We start from the raw sequence: 21,214 nt of genomic DNA on the forward strand, positions 1-21,214 counted from the left end.
ATTGAACAACCATGGTGACATCACACTTCCCTGTCTCAGCCCCACTCTTACTGGAAACCACTCACTCACTTCATTTCCTATCCTAACATATGCTTTACTGCCTATGTAGAAATTCTTCACTGCTTGCAACAGCCTTCTGCCTATTCCATACACCCTCATCACATTCCACATCGCTTCCCTATCAACTCTATTGTACGCTTTCTCCAGATCATAAATGCAACATACACCTCCAGCCCTTTTGCTAAATATTTTTTGCATATCTGCCTTATAGTAAAAATCTGTTTTCAATATTAAACTTAGCCGGTGATTATATAAGCTGCAACTCTGTTGCTCGACAGAAAACTCTACGTTCAAAATACGCCAGCGATCGCTATGCAGGTAGGGGGTGTACATCAACAGCGCCATCTGTCGAGCAGGTACTCAGTACTCAATGTAAACACAGAACCAATTTTCTCTCTGTCGGGCTACCGGCAAGACCTACTAATTCGCTGTTACTAACTGGATTTGTTTTCACAACTATTTGGTGAAGTACACTATTCTAGTTTTGAGCTTTCGCTATGCAGGTGTTTTATCTTCATCTCAAAACTTGAACTCGTTTTGGATAGATTTAATTATGGTGACAAAGAGAGTATGGACTCTCTTTCACTTTTAAATGGCCGACCCTTCCCTTAGACGGAAGTGTGTTTAGGTTTTTAGTAATTTTGCTTAACACGTTATAGATCTATATATTTTATATCTCTCCGCCTTTATTAGGCCTCTTCGATTAACTTTCCATTTATTATAAACATATAAAAATAAATTTTTATGTTTTGTTTATATGCGACCTTTCCTGATAGTAGGCGGTCCTAACTTGGAACCGAAGTTAATCAACGTTGAGCCCGTTATATCGTATTTAGCCTTTAAAGAATTTAAAACTTTTTAAATTTAATGTTTTATGAAAGAATTTCTTTGATAGTCTTCGTACTGTTTTCAAAGATGAACTAACGTTTAGTTTTTTAGACTACGCAGTTGTTGACGTTCAGGACGTTCAACATGCGCTCTATCGTTACGATAGAGAGAGAGTGTATCACGGTTTCACTTTGCAGTAAGAGTAAATCGATTCTGACGTTTTGTTCATTCTTTCTTAGCTTAAATGTTTTAAATTCTAAATTAAAGGAACTTTTTATTTGGAAAACCTTTCAGTTTTTTCCTTTAGTCAAATAACATGTTTTTTTGACGATATATAATTGGGCTCTTCTCTTAGGTGCGAAATCAAGAGAGAAAGAGAGAGAGAGAGATAGAGACGGAGGGAGAGAGAGGAGAGAAAACGTTCCGTTCAAGCGGGTAACGTTGTTCTCGTGTTACTCTCGTCCCTAGTCGCTGTACGGGGAAGAAGGTAAAACGTTTCTAGGGTTTTATTCTTGTCCCCAGGCTATGTGCGGTGAGAGATTATAAACGTAGTTTATTTGAACTAGTGTTTAGTCTCTTTCCCAGCCACTGAATTTTTTATCTTTATATATGTTTTCTGTTTTTTGCTAGTATTAATGAGCTGCATTATACGACTGATTTCGCAATTACTACCTTTTAATGAAGGGTAGAATTGCATGTTTCAGGTAGAAATCAGTAAAAGTTTCGATTTCAGTGAAATAAGTGCAAAACAGAAAATCGATAAAGTGATATGCGCAAAGTGTTACAGTGTTGCATCCGAGGGTTCGTCTGTTCGTGCCTGTCGTTCACCTAGTCCGGGACCTCTTGCAAGCTCCCAAGCCCAGGGGAGAAGTAATGTCGAACGACTTATGGGTTCGAGAGGCCTTGATCAACGAACAGACTTTTTTTCCCTCCGTGGTTTCGGGCGTATCTACCCAAGATCGCCCCACCCACACAAAGACGAGAGAGCCCATTTATTTCTCGTCTGCGGAAGAGGTTTCTCGTAAGAAACCATGGACCAAGGTCTCGCGGCTTATTAAGCGCAAGTCCGTCCCTTCCGCGCAAGTCCAACGGCCCAGTTGTAGCCACTGGGTCAGTTCGGACTCGCTGCAGTCTTCCGACGACTGCTCACCTCCTAAGAGAGGCAAAGCGGTACCGCATCAGGCAGTCACACCGTCTGTTGCCGCACCTGCTCCTGTAGACCCTAAGTGGTCTTTGCTGCAGACCATGCAGTCTCAGTTAACGTCATTGATGCGGGACTTTCGTGCGGAGAAGGTTGACACTGCACCAACCTCTAGCCTACAACCAACCACGGTTGTGCGTCCTGTGGACGCTGAGGCGACCTTCTGCCGCACTCCAGCTGAGAGAGTCCCGCCACCCATGCGTTCCAGTGTACCCTGCCAGCCGCATGTTGACGTTCAGTAACGCACGGAACCTTCCGTTGACGTTCGAGATGTACAACAACAGTCTAAGTTGTTTTGTTTTGACGCGGTGCGTCAACCTCCGCATTCTAGAGTTGTTTTGACTGCTCAGTCTAGACAGTCAAAGCAGTCTCGAGTGGACACTGTATGTCCTCACGCACCTGTTATGGTTGACAGTTCAGTTGTTGACAGTTCACAGACTGTCAAGCAGTTACATGACGTTGCCTTCTGGTCTGCTACTAATGCACCAGTGAGAGACTCACTGAGGTAACCTAGCTTTTATCGGACAAGGTTCCTGTAGATGAGGAAGTTGCTGTTCTCCCTCCTACTGATATTCCCTTGAGGACTCTGTCATTTGGAGAGGAGCCTTAAGCTGCTTAGCCTCCTATGGACTTTAATTAAATCATGATGATTTTTTAAGGATCTTCGTCCGGATCTTGTAACTGCTGCTCCTCGTTCGCCTAAACGTCAGAACTTACACTAGGCCTAGCTACTTCGAAGCCGTTGTTTTTAAGCTAGTGCTCTCTCGATCTCCTAGAGAGCGTTACGTTGGCTAGGCGACTGGTTTTTGCACCAGGAGGAGTTTTAGGGATACAGCCTTTGATTTCCCTTCTTTTAAACTGGCTTATAGAGCGAGAGTCTGATATGACACGAGAGAAGTTCTCGGCTTGGGAGTTCATGCCTCTGCCCAGATAGACTTCTCAATTCTGGTAGACTCGCCCTGGCGCCTAGCCAGGAGACGCTCCAAGTTGTTTACAGGTCAACTTCTCAATTTTTGTCGAGCCTTTGAAGTTTTGCTGTACTATTATGTCACACATAACAAGGCTTTCAGGGATGGTAAATGGTTCCGCCTCAGTCGCTAACCCCGTCTGTTGCCACACCTGCTCCCGTAGACCCTAAATGGGCTTTGCTACAAGACATGCAGTCCAAGCTTGCGTCCTTGATAGAGGACTTAAATGCGGAGAAGAACCTTCTGGCCAACAACCTTCCAACCGGTTGGTTGTGCGCCCTGTTGACGCTGAGGTAACCTACTCGCGTCTGCCAGTTGAGGTGGTTCCTCCTTCTGGCCAACAACCTTCCAACCGGTCGGTTGTGCGCCCTGTTGACGCTGAGGTAACCTACTCGCGTCTGCCAGTTGAGGTGGTTCCTCCACCGATGCGACCCAGTGTGGGTTGCCAGTCGCACGTTGACGTTAAACGACGCTCGGAGGTGGTTGTTGACGTTCAGGACGTTCAACAACCAGCAGAGGTGACTTGTTGTGACGCAGTGCGTCAACCTCAGCAACCCGGTAGGGTGTTGACTGCACAACCCAGACAGTCTAGACAGTTTCGGGTTGACGCTGTACTTCCTCGCGCACCCATGGTTGTTGACAGTTCACAGACTGTGCAGCAGTTCCATGTTATTGCGTCCGGCTCCGTCACGCATCCACCAGTGCGACCGGATTCAGCGAGTCAGACGTTGCCCACTCCGTTGCCGTTTCCTCATCAGTTTCGGATGAGGAACCCTCTGATGAGGACGTTGCTGAACAAGACGATCAGCCCCCAGCCCTGCTATCCATCCAGAAGATGCTGAAGAAGGAACGCTGCCCAGTCAGGCTGTGGATGAGTCTGGTAGGGACACTGTCATCCGTGGATCAATTTGTGTCACTAGGAAGACTACACCTCCGTCCTCTTCTATACCATCTAGCTTTTCACGGGAAAAAGGACAAGACGCTAGAAGCGGTCTCGATCCCGGTTTCCGGAAAGATAAAGTCTTGTCTGACTTGGTGAAAGGACTATATCAACCTTAGAGAGGGTCTTCCCCTGACTGTTCAGACTCCCAACCACGTTCTCTTCTCGGACGCATCGGACGTAGGCTGGGGTGCGACATTAGACGGTCGGGAATGTTCGGGATTATGGAACTCGAGTCAAAGGACAATGCATTTCAACTGCAAGGAGCTACTGGCAGTACATCTGACTTGGAAAAGCTTCAGGTCTCTCCTTCAAGGCAAAGTGGTGGAGGTGAACTCGGACAACACCACGGCTTTGGCGTACATCTCCTAGCAAGGAGGGACCTACTCTCTGACATTGTACGAGATCGCAAGGGACCTCCTCACCTGGTCAAAAGGTCTAGACATATCACTAGTAACGAGGTTCATCCAAGGCAACTTGAATGTCATGGCAGATTGTCTCAGTCGGAAGGGACAAATAATTCCAACAGAATGGACCCTCCACAAGGATGTATGCAAGAGACTTTGGGCCACCTGGGGCCAGCCAACCATAGATCTCTTCGCAACCTCGATGACCAAGAGGCTCCCAATATTTTGCTCACCAATCCCGGACCCAGCAGCAGTTCATATAGATGCCTTTCTACTAGATTGGTCACATCTAGATCTATATGCATTCCCTCCGTTCAAGATTGTCAACAAGGTACTGCAGAAGTTCGCCTCTCACGAAGGGACAAGGTTGACGCTAGTTGCTTCCCTCTGGCCCGCGAGAGAATGGTTCACCGAGGTACTTCGATGGCTAGTAGACGTTCCCAGAACACTTCCCCTAAGGGTGGACCTTCTACGTCAGCCACGCGTAAAGAAGGTACACCAAGGCCTCCACGCTCTTCGTCTGACTGCCTTCAGACTATCGAAAGACTCTCGAGAGCTAGAGGCTTTTCGAAGGAGGCAGCTAGAGCAAGGAGAACATCCACCCTTAGAGTCTACCAATCGAAGTGGGAAATCTTCCGAACTGGTGCAAGTCAGTATCCGTATCCTCGACCAGTACCTCTGTAACTCAAATAGCTGACTTCTTCTTATATCTGAGGAAAGAACGATCTCTTTCAGCTCCCACTATCAAGGGTTACAGAAGCATGTTGGCATCAGTCTTCCATCACAGAGGCTTAGATCTTTCCAACAGTAAAGATCTACAGGACCTCCTTAAGTCTTTTGAGACCACGAAGGAGCGTCGTTTGGTTACACCTGGTTGGAATTTAGACGTGGTACTAAGATTCCTTATGTCAGACAGGTTCGAACCGCTACAATCAGCCTCCCTGAAAGATCTCACCTTAAAGACTCTTTTCCTGGTATGCTTAGCCACAGCTAAAAGAGTCAGTGAGATTCATGCCTTCAGCAAGAACATCGGATTCTCATCCGAAACGGCTACATGTTCTACAACTTGGTTTTCTAGCCAAAAACGAGCTGCCTTCTCGGCCTTGGCCAATATCGTTCGATATTCCAAACTTATCGTATGGTTAGAAATGAACTAGAAAGAGTCTTATGTCCTGTAAGAGCTCTTAAGTTCTATTTAAAACGAACTAAACCTTTACGAGGCCCGTCTGAAGCTTTATGGTGTTCAGTTAAGAAACCATCTTTGCCTATGTCAAAGAATGCTTTATCCTATTTTATCAGACTGTTAATACGAGAAGCTCATTCCCATCTGAATGAGGAAGACCAAGCTTTGCTGAAGGTAAGGACACACGAAGTTAGAGCTGTCGCAACTTCCGTGGCCTTTAAACAAAATAGATCTCTGCAAAGTATAATCGACGCAACCTATTGGAAAAGCAAGTCAGTATTCGCGTCTTTTTATCTTAAGAATGTCCAGTCTCTTTAAGAGAACTGCTACACTCTGGGACCATTCGTAGCAACGAGTGCAGTAGTGGGTGAGGGCTCAACCACTACAATTCCCTAATTTCATAACCTTTTTAATCTTTCTCTTGAAATGTTTTATTATTGTTTTTTGGGTTGTCCGGAAGGCTAAGAAGCCTTTCGCATCCTACTTGATTTGGCGGGTGGTCAAAGTCATTTCTTGAGAAGTGCCTAGATTAGAGGTTTTGATGAGGTTCTGTTGTATGGGTTGCAACCCTTGATGCTTCAGATCCTAGGGGTCGCTCAGCATCCTAAGAGGATCGCGAGGCTCCGTAAGGAAGACGTACTTAAAAAGGCAGAGTAATTGTTCAAGTCGACTTCCTTACCAGGTACTTATTTATTTTATGTTTGTTATTTTGAATAACTGCTAAAATGAAATACAAAATACTTAGCTCATAATAATGTAAACAAGTAATGCTGGTCTCTACCCACCCCCCTGGGTGTGAATCAGCTTATATAATCACCGGCTAAGTTTAATATTGAAAAATGTTATTTTTATTAATAAAATAAATTTTTGAATATACTTACCCGGTGATTATATATTAAAGGACCCTCCCTTCCTCCCCAATAGAGACCCAGTGGACCGAGGAGAAAATTGGTTCTGTTTACATTGAGTACTGAGTACCTGCTCAACAGATGGCGCTGTTGATGTACACCCCTTACCTGCATAGCGATCGCTGGCGTATTTTGAACGTAGAGTTTTCTGTCGAGCAACAGAGTTGCAGCTTATATAATCACCGGGTAAGTATATTCAAAAATTTATTTTATTAATAAAAATAACATTCATACAACCCCTACCTCTTCTAAAAACCACCTTGTACTTCTAAGTTTGCTTTCTTTGTTTTATCCTTAATCTTATTGATTAGTACTCTACCATACAGTTTAACAACCACAATCAACAAACTAATACCTCTTGAATTATAGTACTCATGCACATCTCCCTTACATTTATATAGTGGTATAATACACGCACACACTCGGTCCACTGGTACCATTCTAAGTTTGCATTCTTTGTTTTATCCTTAATCTTATTAATTAGTACTCTACCATACAGTTTAACGACCACAATCAACAAACTAATACCCCTTGAATTATAGTACTCGTGCACACTCGGTCCACTGGTACCATTGACAACATACTCATATTAAACAATCTCACCAACCATTCAAGTACAGTCACACCCCTTTCCTCTAACATCTCAGTTCTCACACCATCCATACCAGGTGCTTTTTCTACTCTTGTTTCTTCTAGTGCTCTCTTCACTTCCTCTCTTGTAATTTCTCTAATTTTCATCTCCCATTACTGGCACTTCAACACCTGCAACAGCAATTATATCTGCCTCCCTATTATCCTCAACATTTAGTAAACTTTCAAAATATTCCGCCCACCTTTTCCTTGCCGCCTCTCCTAACAATCTTTCATTTCCATTTTTCACTATCTTCAATTCTTAAACCACCCTTCCTTACTCTCTCCTTTCCAAACCTCTTTATGCTCTTCATATGAATGACCCAATCCCTGATCCCGCCTCCAGTCAGCCGCCCTCTTTTTCTCAGCTACCTTCCTTTTTACTTCCACATTTTTCTCTCTATATCTTTCATACTTCTCTACATTATGCAGCTATTCTTCGAATGCCCTCTTTTTCTCTTCACTCCTTCATTCCACCATTCACTACCCTTCCTCACGCTGCCTCCAACAATTCTCTTGCCACACACATCACTTGCAATCCCAACAAAATTTTTTTTTACTGACTTCCATTCCTACTTTAAATTACCAGTTTCTCTCACTTCCACTCTGTCATATGCCACTTCCAACCTTTCTTGATATTCACTTTTTACCTCTTGTTTTATTAACTCCTCAACCTTCACTACCTCCCTTTTATATCCACCACTCTATTCCCCCACCCTTTTCTACAACTAATTTTCCTTCCACTAAAGAATGATCAGACATACCGTTAGCCATACCCCTAAACACGTACACACCTTTCAATCTTCCAAGCATTTTTCTAGTTATCAACGCATAAAAATTAATAGCAGTTATATTTACAGTATTCCTACACAAGAATACAAACCTTATGTTCTTTGCTTAGGAAAATGATAACTGTATAAGCTAGCATATGGCTATAAAATATTTTAAGGTGTCAACACCTGGTCGCTGGTTAACAGTGGTAGCATGGAGAAGCATCACCCCTCCTCCCGCTCGCTTATACTCTCTTCACTTTGATTTCAGCCATGGTTGAAAACAGATATCTCCTATATATCAGTGGTTTTGGTAAAAATTTAAATTTTCCCCTTTTTTCTTTCAGGTTGCAGTGCAACTATGCTTGAGGGTGCAGCATGTGCATTTGCTTAAGCAAGGTGGGCTACTCCTGTGGTGCATTGTTCATGTCCCAGAAAGACACAGACCCTAACAGATTTTACCCTTTGTGCAGAGGACACTCCTGCATGCAGACTTCCCTTTGCTCAGTGTCAGGAGTGGTCATACTCCCAGTGGGAACAGTGACTCTCTCTCTTGTGTGCGCGCATGCGTGCAGAAATTACAAGTCAAGGCCGATTAATGCCTGGTCAATCTGTGGGTCAGGCTGCTCCACCCTCCTTCTCTAATGAGGTGAAGGGAACAGTCCCCAAAGGGGAAAACTTGTCCCAAGATGCTCTCTTATTTAAGCTACCAAAGGTTATAGACAGTGCTTAATACTATCCTCAAGTATGTTAGGTTAGATTTATCCTCATCGGTTATTATTGCTGAGGTTTTCAGTTCTTCAGCTATTTAAAAACCTTCTGTTATTAAACCAGCTAATTGTAATTTAGATGTGATATTACAACATTTAAAAATTCCTCATTGGAAGACCTGTCCTTCAAGGATTCTATACACCCAAAACTCTTTTTTTTCAGTTTTACCTTTTTCTAAGTGTATTAATGAATTGCAGGCTTTTTCCAAAAATTGGAATTTTCCATTTAGATATCTTTTTTGTCATGTTTTAGGATCAAAAATTATTTACAGACAAAATGTCTACCCAAGGGTTGTTGTAGCCTGATTGGTAACGTCTCTGTCTGGTGTTTGCCAGACGGGGGTTCGAGTCCCGCTCTGACTCGTTAGTGCCATTAGTTTCTGCAACCTTACCATCTTTGTGAGCTAAGGTTGGGGGGTTTGGGGGAGCCTATAGGTCTATCTGCTGAGTCATCAGCAGCCACTGCCTGGCCCTCCCTGGTCCTAGCTTGGGTGGAGAGGAGGCTTGGGCACTGATCATATAATATATGGTCAGTCTCTAGGGCATTGTCCTGATTGCTAGGGCAATGTCACTGTCCCTTGCCTCTGCCATTCATGACTGACCTTTAAACCTTTAATATTTTCCATATTCACTTATATGGGAGTAAAGTGGGTGGTAATTCATAGCATAGGTTTCTCTGTCCAATCAGGGTAACTAAGATTTTCTTAGATAAGGCAGGTAGCATTAGAAATTTAAAAGTTCCGAATTAATTTAGTGGAGTTATTTTGCCAACCCGCATGTGCCACCACTCCAAAAATATTAAGGCCTTCCTTATCAAAGTGTTAGTGACTGAAGCATATATTGAATGTGATCCAGGTTGGTCCCAGGACTTGAAAGTTTGGGTTCATGATATCAGGAATACTGCTGCTTTTCCTATTATTTTTGTAGGAAACTGTCTTTGGAAGAGTTTTGGCAGCAGTTAAGTTTTTCAAGTACTATTTAAAGAAAGCCTGCTCGTCTTTTAAAGATTATGGGGCGTTTAAGTCCTATGGCAGCTGCAGGTAATATTCTAGTAGACATTATATGGGTATTTTAGGGTGTGTATAGGGTTATTTTCTACTGAGTGTTTGTATTTCTTTTATCTACCCTCATGGAAATTGTGTATTTAGTTATCGCAATGTGGCGTCTCGTATTGCAAAAGGATTAGAGGAGGTTCTTCTGACTATGTGGAGAAATCCATGAAATACTGATAAATTTAAGGTGACCCTTGTCAGGTTGGTTGGGGCAGTATTAGGTTGTTAGTTGTTTTTTTAATCGCTTTGCCTCACTTTCCCACCTCCGTCAAATTTTGGGATTCAACCAGGTGAACCACAAGTAAGCATCATTGAAATGAAGAGAATTTTAGTAATAAAATATATTATATCAACACTTACCTGTGGTTCATCTCATTCCCCCTTCCTACTCACTGATTAGGGATGCTAAGAGGTTTTTTAACTGAAATTTAACTTTGTTTCTGAAGCATACCAATGCCTAATGTTTACCACAAAACACCACAGATGGCTTGTGCATCCTAGGGGATTAGGCAAATGAAGTCAGGGAGTGCGTGAAACTTTAATTCCTTAATGATAGGTGTCAAATTAACTAGCTTCATTGAGGGAACCAGTTGAACTCCATGAAAGGATTGAAATAATAAATTCTATTATTAACATTCCATTTTATGCATGCCTAAATCATGATAAAAATTGACACTCTATCCACACATTCAGGAAAAATTTTTGTATTTTATATAATTTAAAATAACCCTTCCCTTGCAATGTAAAGCATTTGAAGACTGAAATCCCAATACTGTTGTTGATTTTTAATTTGTGTAATGTTATTTAGAGTTGAAAGAGTAAAAAGTGATATTTTCTTTTCCAGCTACAATGTTTTTAGAACTTTGGAAACGAAAGCAATCTGTCATTCAGTGGCAGTGGGATCTTGAAAACTATGAAGAGGAGGAGGAGTTTCGTCCCCAGTTCCACGAGAAAGTCACTTCAACCAGAATAAATCCAGTTACGAAAAAGTCAGAGCCCTATTTACCCCCATGGAAGAAAATATCTCGCGTGATAGCATCTGGTTCACTTGTTTTGTTAATGGTATGTATGCATAAGAATTAGTTCTTATTCTGAAAGCTGCCATTGCATTCCCAAGAGTACTAGAAATTTTTGTAGAAATCTTTGCCCAGTCCTAATTTTAAATAGAAAATTTCCACAATGATAGTACATTGTAATGTTATTTGTCTAAAGGGCTATTAAATGAGTAAAACTGATTCAGTTTCCTTTTAAACTATTTATGTAGCTACTGTATTTAGTGTATGCAGACAAAAAATTTGGTTATTAGCATATAAAAGGAGACTTCGGACATACAGTGTGTTGATTAGGTAAGAGGGAATAAATGGAAGAGGATATATAAATAGAATTAGATTTCCTTAAATAAAAGGTGAGTAGCATATCTTAAAAAGCATGTAAAAAATGTATTTTTTTATTGAATAAGTTTCTTTTTAAATTGTTGCAAGGAAAATATTTAAATTTATAGTTATATCTGGAGCAAATTCATGTGACAGATAATGCATAGAAAGGTGTTACATTCAGTTTGTCTTATGCTTATTATAGGTGGTTATAGAGGCTCCTGTTTGTATTTTTGGTTTGTAGGTGTGTTGCTTATTTATTTACCTTTAGTATTTCCCATGTAACTCATGTTTATTTAATTTTGATATGCTTAAACTTCCCTTCATTACTTAGAGAGTGTCTTTAGGCTATTAGGATATGAATTCTTTTTCCTCCTGTTTTTGTCATTTTGTTTTCATCGTTGTTATTGTTGTTATTCTTCTTCTTAGTTTGGAAAGCAGAATACTACTAACCAAGGTACCTAGCAGAGACAGCAGCATAGTATAGAAAAGAAACTTAACTGCAAAGAATGTACTAAAAAGGAGAAAATTATAATTCAGAATGAGAAATAAAGTTGAATATATGGTATGGATAAACATTGAAAAAGTCCTATGTCAACCAGTTCAACAAAAGAATTTTCACCAAGTTTGAGCTTTCAAAAAGGTCCACCTATTTGCATAGAATTAGGACAGAGTAAAAAGATTTAAAAATTAAGAGTTTTGACACTAAATGATTACAAAGACCATTCTACAATTAGATCATGGCAAAAATAAAAATGTTAGAATACTGTGTAGTATCAAGTCTCTTGAATGAAAAAGCAATACTTAGAAATGACACTGGTGCTAGTTTGAACTCGCTGGTCCAGGATTTTGCCCAATATCTAATGTTGGTGAAAGGATAAAACCACATTTATAAAAACTTAACAAAAATGATAACAACAGTAACTATTAACATTACTACTACACACATAAGTTCATGATAATCTATACACTACATTTAAAAAAAAAAAAATAATGGGCAGTATGACAGACTTGACAGATCATGAAAAGCAACGTACCTTTCTAACGAAGGAAGTTTTTGAAAATGAAGATCAAAGATGAAGATACAGAGGAAAAGGCAACCTTGTGAGATAGTCTTCATTCTCATCTCCTCTAATAAGCCTGCCCAACTTGTGTTGATAGCCAGACTGGGGTTAGCCCTGCTCAAACTCGATAGTTCCTTTGGTCGCTGCAACCTCACCATTCTTGTGAGCTAGGGATAAGGGGTTTGGGGGAGCCTATAGGTCTATCTTCTGAGTCATCAGCAGCCATTGCCTGGCCCTCCTTGGTCTTAGCTTGGGTAGAGAGAGTGCCTGGGTACTGATCATATGTATATATGGTCAGTATCTCGGGCATTGTCCTGCTTGATAGGGTAATGTCACTGTTCCTTCCCTCTGCCATTCATGCGCGGACTTTAAACCTTTAAAATGATAGAAGAATTGTTTGATAAATTTAAAACCATTTGATAAGTTAACAGTCTAGTGTTGGAATTATACATTTTATTATATACAAGTTTTTATTAAATTTCTTTCCTTATGACAGCTGTTTGTGGTACTTGCTGCAGTCTTCGCTGTAACTCTATATCGTATAGCTGTTGCTGTTTCAGTGTACAAGACCGACAATGAATATATTAGAACTAATGCAAGATTAATTACATCAATCACGGCTGCATTTATCAATCTTCTCCTCATCATCATTTTAAATTATGTGAGTTGAAGTACATCATTTTATTCTATATACTGTAATTTCTGGTTTGTTTTTAATAAAGCCCCATCAGTTTACATTAGTCTATCTTGTGATCAGCAGTTCCTTTTGATTATCAAGAAAGAAACTGACCAGGTTTTTCTTTGTCCCATGTTTCTGGCTAGCAGTGAACCTTACCAATTTTGCTTCCAGCTCTCAGGTAATTTCCTTCATGATTTTATTTTTATATATAGTTTACAGTTAGCCTTCCTTTTATGCCATAGTGATAGATATTGCACAAACCCTTTTGATATGAATTATTCCTTTTTCATTAGTACACAGCGGTTTTCTTTTCCCGTTAAATAGTTGAAATTGCTTTTATGCTGCAGTTCATAGGTATTATGAGCGCACCATTACCTTTGGAAAATCATATTCAATGTTAACTATCGAGATAGTTTATTGCAGGCTTTCCTCAATGTTTGGTTATTATTCTAATTTTTATCTAAATCATTTATTAGTGTAGGATATCAAGTCTTGAGTGTTAGTTAAGGTTAATACAGTACACTTCTTTCTCATGTCTTTATAAATGCCACCGAGTCCAGCTATCTATTTCACATAATCATACCCCTAAATTAATACTCAGATTTCAGATGCTAGGTATTGTATATTCCATTATTCTTTTTTCAAGTTTTTTAGATACCTTTTACCTAAAAGTTATTTCTTTCTAAATATTAGCATATGGTTATGACTGATAATTTAATTACTTTTGTATTTTTCATTTTAGCTTCGCTACTGTTTTGATTATTAGCTTGCATATTTTAGCGTTAACATTAATCATAAATGTAGCATTAACAAACTTTCTTTTTTGATAGTTTATAAAACTAGCTGGTCTTACCTTCTGCTCTTGCAAACCTATCTGTTGGCATGTGTGTGTCCCAGTGTGTGCCTCTAGCTACTCATTTGTTCATATGTGATATTGGATGCTGTTATTTTCCGTACCATGATCTCTGGCATTGCTGCCATACATGTATATTCATGAATTTCTGGCCCCAAGGCTGATACACCTGCATGCACCAGGGTGCCACCACCTGTTTTCATTCAATTTGTGCCTTCTTGAAGCAGGTACCTATGACTACTTATCTCTTTTGGAGTAGCCTTGGACAAATTTTTGGTTTTTTTTCACCACTACCTCTGCAAGGACTTACCTTTCTGGAGCACGGTACAAATGGAGGAAATATCTCTGGCACAAGTCTTTGACACATGTAGATCATCAGTCTGATAGTCATTGCATTTCTCAAATTTGATATCTAGAAGCAACTCCTTTTGTGTAGCGTAAGTAACATAACTGGTATGACATGGCTGTCTATATGCTAGTCTTAACTATAACTTTGATGGTTGTCGGTTGAGAAACAAATAATTTGAGTATTGTCTTCAATTGTTAATGGTTCTAATTGAGTAATGTGTCATTAGTTCTGTATTGGAGGTGATGTGATACGTTCAATAGAGCCTAAACCTGTAGGTTTCCCTTGTATACACAGAGTACATGCCTTACACATTGATAAATTCTTGGGCAGGAGGGCAATATTTCTTTATTATATCATGTTATATTGGATTCCCATTTCTAGCCTTTACTAGAAAGTCCTTTGGAAACCCACAGCACCTCCCCAAAAATATGCTCATCTTTCGTCAAAACTTTTTTTTTTTTTTTTGTAGCTCTTAAGTTATAGTCATTACTGTGTTAACAAGGCTATGTTATTTTAACAAGCCCTTGTTGAAAAGTTATCTAGTCTCTCTACATGAACACTTGGGCCACTTACCACAACCAGAAGTGTCTGTACACAAACACTTGGGTCATTTACCATAACCATAGCACCTTAATTCTATACTTTTGCAAGTAACTTCTAATTTAATTAGCTTTTCACGTTATGTAAACAAATGTAAGTAAAAAATAATTACTGTACTTCATTTAAACTGTACTAGTTTATTGGAAATTCTTGGAACCCTTCCCCACATTTGTTTTACTGAATGCCACACAGTGGATGAGATAAATCTCCACCAGAGGCACTAATCTACATTGAAACATCCGTGGAGAGGAGAAAGTATTTCTCGGGAAGGAATGCCTGAGAGAACCGCTAACCATGGAACAGGCGTATGTAAATTGATGGGTTTATTTAAAAATAAGTAATCCAGTGAGGTACATAAAATACTGTACAGCATAATTTTTTTTATTTTGTAAAAAAAAAAAAATTTAAATACAGTACTGTATTACTGTCTATATAAATTATGGTCTGAATCTTCAAGAGATGGCTTTAAAAGTTGAAACATTGATAGGATGATGAAATATTAGGCTAACAGTAAGTATAATAACTATGAAACTTTTCAGTTTTACGAGAAGCTGGTTGTGTGGCTTACAAATCTCGAGATTCCTCGTACTCAAACGGAATATGAGGACTCCTTTACCCTCAAGATGTTTCTATTTCAGTTCATCAACTATTATGCTTCCCTCATATATATTGCATTTTTCAAGGTGAGTAAACTTGTACTGTATATTGTATAACATATTGTAATATTTAATGATAAGAATGTTTTGGTACCACTACGTGAGTAATGTGATGTTTTTATATAGCTTGCATTTTCCCTTAGTAATAAAACTACAAAAGATAGCCAGTGGTATGTTAGATATTACTTTTTCTCATACAGAAGGTTTATAGAAAATCAGTTAAATTAGAGCTAGTGCAAAATAATATCTACATTGAATTGTTCTTGAGCTTAAGTCCTCGTTGTATATTATCAAAAGTTAGAAATCTAGTATCCAGAAAGGTGAAGCCTTAGTATTCTCTTTATTATTTCTTTTGTAAACAGAAATTAACTTTTATACAGGTATACTTCACATAACTTGGTAATTGGTTCCAGGAGAGGCGACAAGTTGAAAAATGACATAATTTGAATTTACTTGTCTCTGAATTTACTTGTCACTAGGCTAAACCTCAAATAACCATTCTCAGTTCTGTATTTTATTTGTAAATACAATTTGAATAATACAGTAGGGTCCCGAATTTTGTGAGAATTTGGTCGATCAATGGCCCCACATAAGTGGAAAATAGCATATTTCTAAACACACACAAGGAATAATTCAATTAGTACCATGGCAAACAGCAACTTGCCTATTTTCAAAACTTTCTATGTACTGTACTATGATGTACTTTTTATATTAAAGTGTTATTATAAATAAATCAAACATTTAAAATGTTTTAATGTTAACTTGAAAAAGGTTAAAGTTACAACTAGGATGGGTGTAAATACCGTATATTTCCCCTTATAAAGCGACCTAAAATTAGGACAAATTTTAATAAGTTCAAGTCATATCTATTGTATAAGACCACAGGTGAATAGCAAAACCATCACTGTATAGACTAGCTTTTGTTGTATCATTGAAGATCCAAAATTAACAAAATGAAGGCGATTTTATATCGTGCACTTCATAAACATGCCAAAAAGCACAATAAAAAATGGAAACCATTGTTTTGTTTACATTCATCTTTGATCATAACGAAGAAAGGAACGCATTTACACACCTGTGTTTAGGTTAGTTTTTGCAGTAACAGCTATCTTACCAAGTATTGATTATATGATGATTTTGTTATTACCAATGTTATTTTACTTCCTTTTTCTTTGAACTTCGAAATAAATGAAATGAATGCAATTTATATAATGGTCTTCCTAAACACGCTGCCTAAATCGGAAACCTTCAGTTTGTTTACTGTACGCTCCATCGTCGATCATAATGAACAAACGAACGCATTAAACACAAATGATTAAGGTGATAACTATTGATATTAAGAGCTTTTAGTAAATATGTTACTACAAATATTTTGCTTACTGTATCCATATAAATTCCTACATACATAGGAAAACCATTTTTGTTTGTGTTTAATCAACAGTAGCAAACTACCGCTAATGACAATATGATACAATAATTTGCGATAATTCTTAAATGTTATGAGGAATAATTGTCCATTCCATATCCAAAATACTTTTCCTAACTTCAGTTATGAGTCAACTTGTACCCACCTCAATGGTGTGAATGGCACATGGGATCTGTGTGTGTTAAGGTCTCTAGTCCTAAGGAATCTAAAGATAATGTTGAAGCTAAATCTGGACCTTCAATTGGTAAACTAAAGCCAAAATCTGTTCCCTTTAATGCTAGGTCTCTTACTAAGGATAAACCAGGAGTTTCTAGTAGTATGTGATGCCCTTCTTACAATCTCCAATGCTGTACAGAGGTCCCTCAATTGTGGTCAGGAAGTTCGTAAGATTGGCCTTGATTTTAGTGCTGCCTTTACCATGTTAATCATGAGGCCCTTGTTTTCAAACTCAAACAGTTTGGACCGGGTGGGTCGTTTCTTAGCATCATTATTTAATTTATAAGTGATAGATTGCAATGAGTTGTTGTCGATGGGCACCCCATTGAGTACAGTATAGGAAAGTGATATATGGTGTTCCTCTGGGTAGTGTTCTTGGCCCATTACTTTTCATACTATCATCATCTTCTTTGTCTGCACCTTTTCCCACTTTTATGTGGGGTTGATGTTTCTGGCAGGGGTTCTCCATCTACCTCTGTCCCACACTTCATGACCTTCGTTCAAAAGGATTAATCGGTGATGAAGTGTGGGACAGAGGTAGATGAATAATGCTGGCCAGAAACATCGCCTGAAGAGTAACTGTTCTGCTTAGATGCTGGAGCCTCTTGCCAATCTGAGCTGTAAAGTACCGGGAATAACTTGCAGCCAAAGCTTGTAAAGGACTGAGAATCTTGCCGCTCCGTGGTTCAGCAATGTAGACTTCTTATTCTTCCATGTACAAGTTTCTAAAATGGTGTTCATAATTAAGCCGTGGTAAGGAGAGTAGTGAGCTTTTGGCGGGTGGGAAACAGCTACAGAAGGTTAACAAATAAGCCTCAAAGAAAACTGAAGTTTTACTTGAAGATCTTGAATGGGTCAATAGTCGTTTATACATACATACATACATACATATACCAAGGCACTTCCCCCAATTTTTGGGGGTAGCCGACATCAACAAAAGAAAAAAAAAGGGGGGCGGGACCTCTACTCTCTACGTTCCTCCAGCCTAACAAGGGACTCAACCGAGTTCAGCTGGTACTGCTAGGGTGCCACAGCCCACCCTCCCACATTATCCACCACAGATGAAGCTTCATGATGCTGAATCCCCTACTGCTGCTACCTCCGCGGTCATCTAAGGCATCGGAAGCAGCAGCAGGGCCTACAGGAACTGCGTCACAATCGCTCGCCATTCATTCCTATTTCTAGCACGCTCTCTTGCCTCTCTCACATCTATCCTCCTATCACCCAGAGCTTTCTTCACTCCATCCATCCACCCATACCTTGGCCTTCCTCTTGTACTTCTCCCATCAACTCTTGCATTCATCACCTTCTTTAGTAGACAGCCATTTTCCATTCTCTCAACATGGCCAAACCACCTCAACACATTCATATCCACTCTAGCTGCTAACTCATTTCTTACACCCGTTCTCACTCTCACCACTTCGTTCCTAACCCTATCTACTCGAGATACACCAGCCATACTCCTTAGACACTTCATCTCAAAGACATTCAATTTCTGTCTCTCCGTCACTTTCATTCCCCACAACTCCGATCCATACATCACAGTTGGTACAATCACTTTCTCATATAGAACTCTTTTTACATTCATGCCCAACCCTCTGTTTTTACTACTCCCTTAACTGCCCCCAACACTTTGCAACCTTCATTCACTCTCTGGTGTACATCTGCTTCCACCCCACCATTTGCTGCAACAACAGACCCCAAGTACTTAAACTGATCCACTTCCTCAAGTAACTCTCCATTCAACCTTGCACCACCTTCCCTTCTCGTACATCTCATAACCTTACTCTTACCCACATTAACTCTCAACTTCCTTCTCTCACACACACTTCCAAATTCTGTCACTAATCGGCCAAGCTTCTCTTCTGTGTCTGCAACCAGTACAGTATCATCCGCAAACAACAACTGATTTACCTCCCATTCATGGTCATTCTCGTCTACCAGTTTTAATCCTCGTCCAAGCACTCGAGCATTCACCCCTCTCACCACTCCATCAACATACAAGTTAAACAACCACGGCGACATCACACATCCCAGTCTCAGCCCCACTCTCACCGGAAACCAATCACTCACTTCATTTCCTATCCTAACACATGCTTTACTACCTTTGTAGAAACTTTTCACTGCTTGCAACAACTTTCCACCAACTCCATATAACCTCATCACATTCCACATTGCTTCCCTATCAACTCTATCATACGCTTTCTCCAGATCCATAAACGCAACATACACCTCCTTACCTTTTGCTAAATATTTCTCGCATATGTCTTACTGTAAAAATCTGATTCATACAACCCCTACCTCTTCTAAAACCACCCTGTATTTCTAAGATTGCATTCTCTGTTTTATCCTTGATCCTATTAATCATTACTCTACCATACACTTTTCCAACTACGCTTAACAAACTAGTACCTCTTGAATTACAACACTCATGCACATCTCCCTTACCCTTATATAGTGGTAAACTACATGCACAAACCCAATCTACTGGTACCATTGACAACACAAAACACATATTAAACAATCTCACCAACCATTCAAATACAGTCACACCCCCTTCCTTCAACATCTCAGCTCTCACACCATTCATACCAGACGCTTTTCCTACTCTCGTTTCATCTAGTGCTCTCCTCACTTCATCTATTGTAATCTCTCTCTCATTCTCATCTCCCATCAATGGCACCTCAACACCTGCAACAAATTATATCTGCCTCCCTATTATCCTCAACATTCAGTAAACTTTAAAAATATTCCGCCCATCTTTTCCTTGCCTCCTCTCCTTTTAACAACCTCCCATTTCCATCTTTCACTGTCTCTTCAATTTTTGAGCCAGCCTTCCTTACTCTCTTCACTTCTTTCCAAAACTACTTCTTATTCTCTTCATATGAATGACCCAATCCCTGACCCCACCTCAGGTCAGCTGCCCTCTTTGCCTCACGTACCTTGCGCTTTACTTCCACATTTTTCTCTTTATATTTTTCATACTTCTCTACTCTATTACTCTGCAGCCATTCTTCAAAAGCACTCTTTTTCTCTTCCACTTTTACCTTCACTCCTTCATTCCACCATTCACTGCCCTTCCTCATGCTGCCTCCAACAACCTTCTTGCCACACACATCACTTGCAATCCCAACAAAATTTTCTTTTACTAACTTCCACTCCTCCTCTAAATTGCCAGTTTCTCTTACTTTCACATGTCATATGTCATTTTCAACCTTTCCTGATATTTACTTTTTCAATATTAATCTTACCCGATAATCATGTAGCTGTCAACTCTGTTGCCGACAGAAATCTACGGTCGGGATACGCCAGCGATCGCTATACAGGTGGGGGTGAACACCACAGCGCCATCTGTGGTCAGGTACTCCAGTACTTCTTGTCAACACCACCTCAATTTTTCCTCTGTCGTGCCTCCGGCTAGACCTACATGGATACGCTGTTGATTCTGGAGTTATTGCTCACGATTTGGTGATGTATTTGCTCTAGAGTTTAGCCTTCGCTATTCAGGAAGCTTTATCATTAGCTTAGCAAGTTTTTGGAATTAATTTGATTTAATTTTTTATTTAATTTTGGTGACGAAGAGAGTATGAACTCTCTTTCACTTTTAATGGCCGACCCTTCCCTTAGACGGAAGTGTTGGTGTCGAAGAGAGTATAGACTCTCTTTCTTAATTTTGCTTAACAAAAGTTATAGATTTATTTTATATCTCTCCGCCTTTTATAGGCCTCTTCGATTAACTTCCTTTTATTATAAACTTATTAAAATTAATTTTTATATTTGTTTATATTCGACCTTTCCTAATAGTAGGCGGTCTTTTCTTGGTACCGAAGTTAATTACATTGAGCCCGTCATTTCGTTTTTACCTTTTAACATATTATGCTATTTTAATGTTTTTGAAAGAATTTCTTTGATAGTCTCGTACTGTTTTCAAAGTTGAACTAACGTTTTGTTTTGTCTCTGCAGTTGTTGACGTTCAGAACGTTCAACTTGCGCTCTATCGTTACGATAGAGAGAGAGTATTCACGGTGTCACGTTGCAGTAAGAGTAGAACGATTCTATCGTTTTGTTCATTCTTTCTTAGCTTAAATGGTTTTAATTCTAATAAAGGAACTTTTTATTTGAGAAATCTTTCAGTTTTTTTCCTTTAACAATAATATGTTTTAACGATATATATAATTGGGCTCATCTCTCAGGTTCTAAGTCAAGAGAGAGAGAGAGAGAGAGATAGAGACGGAGGGAGAGAGAGGAGGATAAACGTTTCGTTCAAGCGGGTAACGTTTC

General features: G+C 39.6%; 1 protein-coding gene across 5 annotated transcripts in view; it reads left to right on the forward strand.

Moving 5' to 3' along the window:
• Positions 1 to 21,214, forward strand: part of LOC137634164 (anoctamin-5-like) — a 500,953-nt gene that overhangs the window by 317,092 nt on the left and 162,647 nt on the right. For all 5 annotated transcript variants that reach the window (XR_011042462.1, XR_011042463.1, XM_068366420.1 and 2 more), the window contains exons 12-14: positions 10,562 to 10,779; positions 12,651 to 12,815; positions 15,175 to 15,318. Coding sequence is in view for 3 of the 5 variants with exons in the window: in XM_068366420.1 (XP_068222521.1) it covers positions 10,562 to 10,779; positions 12,651 to 12,815; positions 15,175 to 15,318 (527 nt within the window). In the remaining 2 variants the exon portion in view is untranslated. The remainder of the gene's footprint in view (positions 1 to 10,561; positions 10,780 to 12,650; positions 12,816 to 15,174; positions 15,319 to 21,214) is intronic.

Source organism: Palaemon carinicauda, chromosome 44 (assembly GCF_036898095.1).
Source record: "Palaemon carinicauda isolate YSFRI2023 chromosome 44, ASM3689809v2, whole genome shotgun sequence".
NCBI classification, from domain to species: domain Eukaryota; kingdom Metazoa; phylum Arthropoda; class Malacostraca; order Decapoda; family Palaemonidae; genus Palaemon; species Palaemon carinicauda.